Source organism: Monodelphis domestica, chromosome 1 (genome assembly GCF_027887165.1).
Source record: "Monodelphis domestica isolate mMonDom1 chromosome 1, mMonDom1.pri, whole genome shotgun sequence".
In the NCBI taxonomy this organism is placed as follows: Eukaryota; Metazoa; Chordata; class Mammalia; order Didelphimorphia; family Didelphidae; genus Monodelphis; species Monodelphis domestica.
In genome coordinates, this window is record NC_077227.1 from 677,878,639 (window position 1) to 677,891,534 (window position 12,896).

General features: G+C 34.5%; 1 protein-coding gene across 2 annotated transcripts in view; it reads right to left on the reverse strand.

The window, feature by feature from the left end:
- Positions 1-12,896, reverse strand: part of WWOX (WW domain containing oxidoreductase) — a 1,214,741-nt gene that overhangs the window by 1,107,617 nt on the left and 94,228 nt on the right. For both annotated transcript variants that reach the window (XM_001368357.5, XM_056823887.1), the window contains exon 5: positions 10,478-10,584. In XM_001368357.5, coding sequence (XP_001368394.2) covers positions 10,478-10,584 — 107 coding nt within the window. The remainder of the gene's footprint in view (positions 1-10,477; positions 10,585-12,896) is intronic.

Sequence of the window (12,896 nt, forward strand, 5' to 3'; positions counted from 1 at the left end):
GGATGAAAATGAGATTCACAATTTTATTCAGAATCCTCTTTTGTGCTTTGATAATTGTACAGAACTGCTCAAGTTAGCAATTAAAAAATAAAATTTAAGAAAGAACTATTTTATGCTTAAATGGGGAGAAGGGGGGATCCTGATACACTTTCTCCCCCTCCTTCTTTAATTATACTAAACTGATTGGCTCTTTAAGAGGTTTGTTTACTTCTACATTGTACATTTTATTCTCTTGTAATAGTTTTCATTTCTTATTTTACTTTAAACTTTCTTGCATCTGAAAAACCTCTCAGTAGGACATGTTATAAATGAAATTATCATTATTAGTAGTAATTAGATGTAAGCAAAGTATAATTCGATGTGGACTGTTTCATTTAAATTATATTTTTAAATTACATTAAATAACTAGATCTCCAGAAAAAAATGTTTCAAAAGCTCTAAAAAGGAGATTTTTAATAATGAGTGATATTTTAAAGAAATCCATAAACTTCTTAGTACTGAAATTGTTGGATTAACATTCAAATCCTACTCAATGGTAATGAAATTGGGCCCTGAAAGAAAACTACTATGAATAGTACTAAAAGCCTAAGGGATACACCTTCAGAGGTATAAACAACTTGATGACAATATTCAATGAACCCAGAGATGTGCAAGTCAACAAACCCATAAACATTTATTAGATTCCTACTATATATCTGTCAGGCACTATGCTATGCACACAAGAGATACAAATCTCCTTTCCACACAGGTAGCTCCATCTCTGGGTGTTTGCATTGCTCATACCCCTTCCCTGAAATGCACTTGCCCTTCACAGAATCTTCCTTTAAGATGTAGCTCAGGTATGATCTTCTGAAGGCTTTCCTGACCTCCTCAACTTCTAGTACCCTGCCTCTGAAAATATCTTATTTTAACTAATTTTTATATATTTGCATTTATTGGTTTTATATTTATCCTGTATGTTTCTATACATACTTATCAACTACCTCCATTAAAATATGAACTCATTGTGAATAGGGATTTTTTAATTCTTTGTATTTGTATCCCCAACCTCTAATACAATTCTTGGCACATAGGAAGAACTTCACAAATTTTTGCAGATTTATGGGTTGATTCCTTGATGACATGCTTTACCCCTGTTCCCTGGAGTTCCTCTGGCTTATATGTCATAGATCACTCACCATCCACCATGTGTCAATAGGTCATCCTCTATGTAATCCTTGAGAAAAATAGAACAGATTAGCAAAAAGCTGTTCAACACTTTTCTTAATTAAGAATAGAGCTAGCATCATACTTGGACTCATCACAGAAACCTGATGTGCTTATATAAGAGATATAAAAGGAACTAAAGAGAAGAAAGATCGGGGAAAGGGGCCAGACTGGTACAATTATATAGAGAGAACAATTCTAGAAGTAAGACAATTTAGAGAAAAGGAGGGACATATAAAGTGCATGAATGAAGGGAAGCTATAAAAGAAGCACAAAAAATACTAGCCCTATAAATACCAAAAACAGAAAACCAAGAGAACAACATCAATTACTCCTGACCCCTACTTTCCTATCCATACAAATATTTATGGGAGTCATCTATACATGAACTGAGGATACCCTGGATGGAGCTCTGTGAATACATCGAGCAGGTTTTCACCAGTGGTATTCAACAGTTGGAAATTTTTGGATATCACCATGAGATGCATTCATTTTGCTTGACTATGGCTCTGCTCTTCCCTTCCGGGCTGATTACACATATAGCACTTCCCTTTCATATACTCTACAATCCACACAAACTTGTCTTCATACTATTCCTCACCTGTGATATTCCATATCCCCTCCCTTGGTACAGGCTGTCCCATGTGGCTAGAACATTCTGCTTCTACATCTATACCTTTTATAATCTTTAGATTTCTTTAAGGCTCAACTCATCAATATTTCCAAGCTGAGGCCTCTTTTGATTCCCAAGATGCAAGTGCCTACCCTCAGGAATTATCTTGTATTTGTTTTGTACATACATAGCTGTGTGTATGAATTGTTTTCACCAACAGAACACAAGCTCCCTGAGAGCAAAGGCTTTTGTTTTATTTTGGGTTTTTTTGAATACTCGCCACTTAATGAATGTCTACTGACTGATGAGTTATTTAATTAAATCATTTTCTTCCTGGAGACTACTATCACTTGATTCTCTTCCTACCTATTCAACTGCTACTCCTCATTCTCTTTTGCTGAATTATTACTTATCTCATGCTTCCTAGACATTAGTTCCTCCAATAAGGATTTAAAGGGCTCTTCCATAGAATTGAAGCATTGTAGGATTATTCTGTCTTCTAAAAATTCCTCTATGCTCTAAATGCCAACCTCATCACTCTCAGTTGATGATCCCTAATTTATTTTGTTAATTTAATTTTTAAAAAATCAATTATCTGCCTCAACTTTTCCCATGAAAAGAAAAACAAAACTCTGATAACAAACTTGTAAGCAAAACCAATTCTTGCACTTGCCAAGCTAAAAATATATGTACAATTCAATCTACACACTGATTGACTGGGTACTCCTCTACCAAGAAATGGGCAGTATTTTTATCATGGGTGTTCTGGAATCATAATTGATCACATTTTTTTAAAGCATTTTAAAAAAATTCTTACCATTTTTCTTGAAATCAGTACTGTGAATTGATTCCAAGCCAGAAGAGTGGTAAAAGCCAAGTGATGGGGGTTAAGTGATTTGCCCAGGATCATGAAGCTAGGAAATGTCAAAAGCTAGATGTGAGCCTAGGACCTGCCATCTCTAGGCCTAACAGAAACCTACCTGCTCCTTGATCACTGTATTTTGATCTGAGTCCTTAGGTGTTTCTAAGTTGTGGATCTTTTAATGTTGTTACTATATGAATTGTTCTTATGGTTTTGCTCAATTCACACTATATCAATTGACACTTCATATAAGTCTTTCAATATTTCTCTAAAACTGATCTCTTCATTGTTCTAGTAGAATAATATTCCACTACATTCATAAAATAAAATTTGTTCAGATTTTCCCAAACTGACAATTATCTTTTTAGTTTCCATTTCTTTATTACCAAAAAAAAGAGCTGCTATAAATATTTTTATAATTCTTGATCAAGTTCCTTTTTCTTTGAATTCTTTGGGGGTGGGGGTTATAGGTTTATTGTAGTAACTTTTCTAAGGCATATTTTCAGAAAGTTTCTGGAATGCCTGTTAACAATTAAAAGCTCCACAAATGATTATTAATATACCTGTTAACCTCTACTCCCTCCAACATTTGTCATATTTCTTTCTTGTCAACTTCACTAATCTGATGGGTATAAGGTAAAATATCAGTCAATTTAATTTGCATTAATTGCTAATATTTAGAGCATTTTTTACATGGCCATAGATAATTAGGAATTCTTTCCTGAAAACTACTTGGTTTTATCCTTTGATTTGCATCAACTGAGAAATGGCTCTTATCCTTATAAATTTGAATCAGTTCCCCATTAGAAATGAGCATTGATCAGAGAAACTTGCTATAATGAATTTTTTCTACAGTTATTTGCTTCCCTTTTAATTTTATCTGAATCTAATTTTGTATAATCAAAATTGTCCATTTTAGATTTTCTGATACTTGCTATACTTTATTTGGTTATGAATGCTTTCCTTGCAGCCCTTTTTTTAAGATTCTTAACATTCTGTTCCTCAGATGAGTTTCCTAATTATTTGATCTAGTTCTGTAAAAGTAACCAAAAAGTAAATTAATTTTTGTAATATTGCCATTTTATGATATTGGATCAGCTTAACAATGAGTAATTAACATTTCTCTAATTATTTATGTATCCCTATATTTGCATAGAGTATTTTGTAGTTCTATATAGTCACTGTGTGTGTGTGTATGTGTGTGTTTGTTAACAGGTAGAATCTCAAGGATTTTATATTCTCTATAGGGATTTTAAATTGAAATTTTCTATCTTTTCCTTTTGGGTTTTACTGGTAACAAAAATACTGATGATTTATTAGGGGTTCATTTTATATCCAGGAACTTTGCTGTAGTTATTATTTTAATTAATTTTAGTTGACTTTGCACAGTTCTTTAAGTAAACCATCATATCATCTGCAAAAAAGTAATACTTTTGTTTCCTCTGTCAACGCTTATTCTTTGAATTTCTTTTGCTTTATTGCTACTGCAAGTATTTCCAGCACTACATTAAATAGTAATGTTGAAAATGAAAATCCATGCTTTACCCCTGATCTTATTAAAAAAGCTTATATTTTATTCCCATTACATATGATACTGGCTGTTGGTTTTAGATACTACTTACTGTATTAAGAAAAAAATCCATCCATTCCTATATTTTCTAGTTTTTTAATATATGGGAATTATATTTTTTAAAAATATTTTTCTGCATCTATTGATATACTCAAATGATTTTTGTTTTTTTCCCAATCTTGAAATAATCCTGCATTAATAATATAAATCCAATTTGATCATAGTATATAAACTTTGTAAAGCACAGATAATCGTTTAGCTAATATTTTATTTGAATTTTTCTATCAAGATTCATTAGGGATATTCACCTATAGTTTTATTTCTATTTTGACTCCCCTTGGTTTTGGTGCCAAGACCAAATTTGTATCTCAAAAGGAATTTGGTAGGAACATTTCTTATCCTAATTTTTTTCAATAAGTTTGTATATTAGAATTCATTATACTTTGAAAATCTGATAAAAATTCACTGCTACATTTCATAAATACATCTGGTTCCAATCTTGGCTTTGTTATTAATTTTTTTCCTATGGGAATCATTTATGGATTGTTCAATTTCTTTTTCTGAGATTAGATTAAATCTTCTATTTCTGATTCTGTGATCCTGAACACTAAATATTTCTGCAAATATTCTTCCATTTAAATTAAGTCATCAGTTTTATTGGCCTATAACTGAGCAGGATACCTTTTCTTTTTTTTTTAACCTTTACTTTCTGTCTTGGAACCAAGGCAGAAGTGTGGTAAGGGCTAGGCAATGAGGATCAAGTGACTTTCCCAGGGTCACACAGCTGGGAAGTGTCTAAGGCCAGATTTGAACCTAGGAACTCACATCTCTAGGCCTGGCTCTCAATCTACTGAGCTACCCAGCTGCCCCCAGGGTACCTTCTAATAATTTTTTTTTATTTCTTCATCTGTTGTCAATTCACTTTTTTCATTTTTAACAATGGTAGTTTGTTTTTCTTTTCTTTAATAAAAATAGTTAGCTCTTAGTTGTATTTGCTAATCAAGCAGGTTTTTGCTCTCAATTTTGTTAATCTATTTTATTTTCAGGATTTCTATTATGGTTTTTAATTGTGAAAATTTGTTGTTATCCTACTATATTTAGTTGGATTTATAATCCATTCTTCTGTTCTTTCTCTCTTTTATTGAGGAAAAAGTTTAGATATATAAATTTTTTCCAAAGGACTACTCTGGCTGCATGCCAAAACATTTTGGTATCTTGATTCATTGTTGTCATTATCTTTAATGAAAAGCATTGATTGATTGTATGACTTGTTATTTGACCCACTAGTTCTTTAGGATTAACTTATTTAGTCTCCTATTAATTTTTTTAATCATTTCTTCAGAGGTCCTCTTGACTACTTCAGATTAAAATATGGTATATGAAGGTGATGGAATACCATTGTGCTATAAGGAATGATAAACTGCTTAATTTCTATATGAACTGGAAAGACCTCCATGAACTGATATGAAGCAAAATGAAGAGAACCAGGAGAACATTGTACACAGAAACGGAAACAATATGGAATGATTAAATGTAAATGACTTTGTTCCCAACAGCAATGCAATGATCCAGGACAATCCTGAGGGACTTATGAGAAGGAACGCTATCTACACTGAGAGAAAGAATTGTGGGAGCAGAAATGTAAAAGAAAAACATATGATTTATCACTTGTTTATATGGGTATAGGATTTGGGGTTTTGGTTTTTAAAAGACTACTCTATTACAAAAATCAATAATATGTAAATAGGTTATCAAGTGATAACACATGCAAAACCTATTGGAATTGCTTGTCAGCTCCGGGAATATGGAGGGAAGAGGGGAGAGATATAAAATGAATTATATAACCATGGAAAATATTTAAAAATTAAAATTTTAATTTAATTTCTAAAAAGATTAATGTAATATGGTGATAAATCTAAAATCTCATTCTTGGTTTCAGAAAGTCACTTTCACAAGTAGAATATGAAATGTACTAGGTTCTGTGACTAGGCATAAAAAACTCACAGATTTTAGTAGCCTAAGTAGTAAGATTACTGAGTCAACAGTAAGATCTGAAAACTAATGCAACTTCAGACTGCATTTAGAGAGCATATTTTCCAGAACTAGGAAAATAATAATTCCATTATATTAACTGTTCTGTTCAAACCACATCTGAATTGTTATATTCTGTTCTGGATGGCATTTTCAGAAAAACAATGATAAACTAGAAAAAGTAAAGATCCATAAGTCTATGCCATATGAGGATTGAATGTGTAAAGTAGAGATCACATACATAAACATTTCCCATAATCCACATAAAAGTTCAGTTAGCCTACAGAAGAACACAAAAGCTATCTATAAGTACTTGAAGTCACTCTTGAAAAGAAGGCTTGCACTTATTTTTTCTTGGCCCTAGAGGGCAGAACTAGTTGCATAAGCAGAAAATGCATAAATATGAATTTAGACTTCCTAAAAATTAGAGCTATTAAAACATAGAAAAGACTCTCTTCGGTTATAGTAGCTTCCTCTTGACAGGAAGTATTCCAGCAAAGACTGGATGACCATTTGTTGATTATGTAGTAATTCCAGTAATGACTGGCCTCCAAAGTCTCTTACAGATTCTAAGAATCTGTGATCTTTTCAAGGCATAAATCTACCATAGTTTCCCCACCACAGTTAAGATAAATTATAAAATTTCTAACCTGGCATTCCAAGCCCTCCACAAATTGCCTCCAACTAAACCTTTGGTCTTATTTGCATTATTCCCTTGTCTCTAATTTCCAAAAAAACTAGATATCTAGGTTTGTTTTCACAAATTCATCATGTCATTTACTACCTATGTATTGTTGCAAATCTCAAATGAAACCTAGCCTGATTTCCAGTGTAAAAATGGAGATTTTGAACCCCAGACTTCAATCCCCAGAAGTCCTTGCTGTTTTCCAGAATTCCCTATAATCTCACCTGAGTCCCCAGGATGGCGACCAAAAGGGACAAGAGAATTACTCTCAATATTTTTTTTTAAACCCTTACCTTCCGTCTTGGAGTCAATACTGTGTATTGGCTCCAAGGCAGAAGAATGGTAAGGGCTAGGCAATGGGGGTCAAGTGACTTGCCCAGGGTCACACAGCTGGGAAGCGTCTGAGGCCGGATTTGAACCTAGGACTTCCCGTCTCCAGGCCTGACTCTCAATCCACTGAGCCACCTAGCTGCCCCCTCTCAATATTTTTTTTAAGATAGCCTAGATAATTTTTTTAAGCCACATTTCTCTTGCAAAGGCTTTTCACCCCACCCACCCACCCTTCTCTTGATTCAGCTCGATCCTCCTGACCTTCTTGACCAAAATTGCTCACCTGGCTCCAGCCCTGTCTGCCCAGCTCTGCTTCTGTGCTCCATCTACGCTTGCCTCCAGCCATCCACTCGGGACCTGCTTGACCCAGAACACTCTCCCAGTCCTGACAGGTCCTGGACCTGGCGTGACCCCAGCCCCAGCTGATTTCTGGCCTCCCGACCCAGATCGCCCCAAGGCCAGTCCTAGGACCCAGGCTGCTGGTCTCTTCAGAATCACAAACCAGCTGGTAAAAACTGAGGTGTTCTTTCCTTAGGCAACAATTAGCCTCCATGTGGCAAGGGACCTCAGGGAGGAAGAGACTTTTCCAAACAGGAAGTTATAAGTATGGCGTATTCTATGAGAGAGCAGAGCATTTCCTATTTCAAAGGATATTTTTTGAGTGCACTGATTCCTTTAATTATCTCACCTGAGATTCAGGGGAGAAATAAATCTCCCTGCAACTCTTTGCCATTTGGACCTGCCCAATTTGAGATTCCTAAAACCCATGTTCTCCACTATGGGGAATTCCGCAATTCTGACAAAAGGCATCTCAATGGATAAAAAAAAAACAACAACAAACAAACTTTAAAGAGGCTGGAGGTTATATTTTTAAGGCTTTCAGACTCCAATGTTTTATAAAAATCTCTGTATTTTATTGCATTTTGCTGATTGCTTTGTTTAAGATTTAATTTTGTTGGTTTTAAGTTCATATATTAATGTATTCAATACTATTCTGTTACACTGAATCATTTTAATGTACTGGGCTATTATAACTTTGGGGATTTTGGTACTTTTTGAATTTGCATTACATGTTATACAACTGTTTTTTTAATAAAAAACTGTTACCTTGTGAAATTCATTTGCTTGTACTCACAGTGGATCATGGCCAGGTATGAAGAGGAAATGGATCTCATTTTTAGTGAGAAATTTTGTATTCTACATTTCCTTAGCTGACACGGTGTGTCAATGATTATAAGCTGTATTTTTTATTTTTAAAACTCTTTTATTATATTTTCCTGCATGTGCAATATACTATTTTACTTTTTCTCTCCTTTTTATATTTGAAGCACATGCCATCAATATTAAGATTTTATAAAACTTTTTTGATTTAGCAGCAATATAAGTTTAAAATACATTTGCTATAATATCAATGCATGCCCCAAAAGCTTGAGACTATAAAAATGATGCCACTATTTGTTTAAAAAAATTTAATGGGACTCTGCTTAATGATTCTGTCTGATTCCAGGTCAAGAGAATACAAAAAGAGCCATTGCACAGTGCCAAAGAAGCACAAAGCTAAAATGCATAGTGCCAATCGAGCACAAGGTCAAAGAGACCAACCAATCCCAATGGGGTTGATGAAAATTTTGAGCCATGACAAGAGGACTTGAACATGTTTGAGGTTCAAGGTTGCAGCTGTTTAACATGTGTTAAAGGCAGGTCTTCCTTGTTCCACATTCTACCAAGCATCTCAAATTTGGCTCCTACCTGGCTCCTATAATTTAGTCCCTTTTCTGTCTTTCATAATGCAGCAACTTTCTGTACTCCTGGCTACTGATTGGGTAAATGCTTAAATGCTTATATCATTTTAATTGGGCCCTGATTCAAGAACTTGTTATAGATTTACTTTTCCTTTACTTAGAATTTTTACACATAAGATTTTGATAGTCTATATTTCATCCAGAAATTGGATTTTTTTTCTAATGTTTTTTATTTCTCTTGCCAATTGATTCATATACCTCATAACTTAACCATGCATCCCTAAATGATCCCTATGTTTTTCAATCTCCCTCTTCAGGGAGGAATGTATAATTATTATTATTTTAAATTCCTTTTGAGAGTAATTTTAGGTTAAGAAACATGCTACCTTCTCCAAATCCAGAGAGGGAACTGTTTGGAGAAGACATCATGGAGATGCCTTCACAGACCACACACTGCATCAGAAGATCCAGAGTGAACTTTGGGATGTGGTGATTTGAACTGTGTGGGGTTTGAATGCATTGTTTTGTATGTATACTCTTATGCCAAAGGGGACTTCCCCCTAACTGGCTTTTTGTCAATGCGCCTAGCAATTATTGGTTTTGTTCTCTTTTCCTCTTATCCTCAAATTATTGCAATTTCCTAGTTGGTATGTTTACAAGACCCATCAGAGAGACTAGTCTTCCTCGGGCCTCAGGGGGGAATTTTAAAAAACGGAGATTTTGAACCCCAGATTTCAATCCCCAGAAGTCCTTGCTGTTTCCCAGAATTCCATATAATCTCACCTGAGTTCCCAGGTTGGCAAGATCACAATTAGTATTTAACTGGCAGTAATACCTCCCTCTCTCTCTTCCATTCCATTGCAATGATGTAATAAGTAAGCTAAGCACAGGGATTCAGAATTGGCTAATCAGCCATGGGCACGTGGTTATTAGTGTGTATTTTCTTTATTTCTTGATTTCTAATAATCCTTAATAAACCTCATAACATATTTTTATTATTAGATATATAATTTTAAATTTTATACCAGTACCAAATATACTCTTCTCCCTCCTCAAATTGCCTTTAATTACACTCAATGATCCATGTTGTACCATAAACAGATCCCATATAGAAGGCAAACTCTATAAAGTCTGTGACTATTGCACATGAATCTTTGAATCCCTGATACCCAGTATGATGCTTTATGCAGAGAATGAACTTAATAAAAGTTGCTGACTTGATGAAAAAAAAAAAAGATGTGCGATGAACAGTAAGCAAATTCAGTTTGCATAGTTTCCTTACAATATATGCATAATATACATATATATATACACACACAAAGTAAGAATAATTTTTGTAATAAAGAAAATCATTATATTCAAAACTAAAGAAAACCCAAACCTCCTATTATTCACAAGTACTCCACATGCTGCATTTTGTAATAAATTGCTTTCTTACCCACTCCTCTAAAATGCGTGACACTGCTTCATTAGCTCTTGCCATATTCCTGCAGGCCAGGATGACCTGGGCACCATGGAGGGCAAAAGATTTTGCAGTTTCAAATCCTATAGTTGAAAGAAAGAAAGAACAGAGGATGTATATATTGGCAAGACACCATCTTAGCTCCCCGTGGGATAGTCATAATCTAGATATTGCCATCAATATAATTGTGATAATTTCATAATCTTAATTTGAAATACCAGATCATAATCTCATTCCCTCTCTCCTTCCCATCATCTGAGCATATTCGCCATCACAGTTCTACCTTATTACTCTCTGGCTTGGAATTCTTCAGAGGCTTTCATTTCCTTTAGAATAAAAAGTAGTCATCTAAACCTGGGCTCCCTCCAATCCTTCCACCTCTATCACATTACTCCTCTTCACAAAGGACACCCTGCAGGGGAATGTCCTTACTGTCTACTCCTCAAACTCTATGTCCTATCCACCCTTATCATGGTGCTTGAAAAGGCTTTCTCCTCACCCCTCTCAACTCTACTACTTCCTTAAATCTCTAGTTCCCTTCAAGGCTCAGATTAAATGGCAATTCCTTCATGAAGTCTTTCCTGATAGCCTACTGCTAGTGTTTGTTCTCTTACTCTTCAATTTATCTTGTATTGACTTATCTATGTAGCTTTCTCTGTAACTTTTCCATAAAGGATGCAAGCTCCTCAAAAAGCAAGGAATTTCACTTTTATATTTGATTTCTCAAAACACAGTACAGCACCTAACATAGCAATCAAAAGGACCACAGAGGTCTTGTAATCAACCTGTACCTTTAAATTTTTGTCCTTCTTCAATTATGTATGACTCTTTATGACAATATATGGTGTTTTCTTGGCAAGGGTAATAAGGTGGTTTGCCATTTCCTTCTCCACTGGATTAGGCAAATAGATGTTAAGTGATTTGCCCAGGGTCACTCCAAATTTGAACTCTGGTCATTCTGACTCCAGACTTAACTCTCTACCCAGTGAGCCACCTAGCTGCCTCTTGTGACTTTAAATAAATCCCCTCCAAACGTCCCCAAACAAGTGATTATCCAGCCTTTGCCTGAAGATCTCCACTGAGAGGAAATATAAAACTTCCTGAAGCAGACCACTATTCTTTTAGAAAGATTTTCCTTACATAATATTTAAATATTCCTCTCTTTAATTTCTATCGATTGTTCCTATGGATCTCTGTGGGTGAGCAGAATAAATATTACCCTCTTCTTTAGTCCTTCATATATATGAAGACGACCATCAAGTCTCTGCTTTTCCCCCCCAAGTTAACCAATCTCCAGTTTATTCAACTGATACTCTTATAACATGGTCTCATCTTCTGAATACTATGAATATCCTTTAAAGGCAGTACCTAAAGTTAAAAACAATAATCTGAAATAAAATATTCGGAGTAGAAGACCTAGGTTCAAATCTCAGGTCTTCCATTTTACCACCTGTCTAACCCTGGATAAATCATTTAACTATTCTGGAACTGTTTTCTCATTCATGTAAAAAAAACAAAAAGCAAAAAAACACCAAATGGCCTTTAAATTCTCTTTTAACTTCAAATCTATGCCTTTATAGTGCAATAAGAACATGAATTCCTTGAAACCACAGGATTTTTCCCTTTGAAAAAATCTCCATTAACTAACTATCAGGTCTTACATGGCTAAAGGATAGTAGGATTACCACTTTTTAATTTAGCATGCTTCTACTCAATGCAAATTAAGATTGCATTAGCTTTTGTAGCTCTAATATGCCCAATGATTCATAACAAATTTGTAATCCACTAAAACCTCCAGATCTTCTTCAAACAAACTGGAGAAATCGTGGTGTTGCTTAGCCTCTCAACCCATTCCCAGACCTCCCTATTCCTACCATAATTTAAAAGTTAGATTCTTCCTTTTCTTCAAAGGTAAGCATAGCACTGCATATCCCTGATTATAAAATGCCTGATTATTCAGGTCAACCTGTACTTTTCTACATAAAAGTGATACAGGTTTAGAACTGAATTCACCTTGTCCCAAAATTGTTTTATCAGCAAGACATAGTTATCTATTGAGAGCTGAATTTGGGGGCATCAGTTTCATACTCACAAAATATTATAAACAGTTGTCATTTTGGTGAGAGGTTTATATGACATTTAAAACCTTATATACTATGAAATATACATTATGGAACCTCCCTAAAGCCCTCCTGAAGGTACTTGTACAGGTAAAATAAATTGTATTAAAAAGCAGAGAGAGAATAGAGATAGGCATTAAAGATAAGGGTTCAGGAAAGAAAGGCCTACGCCAAAATGAGAGAAAGAAATTGTCCATCAATTGTATATAATTTAAAACAGGTAAATGCAAAGAGAAGTGGACTTATATTCAGAGTATTGGATTTTCCACTCACTC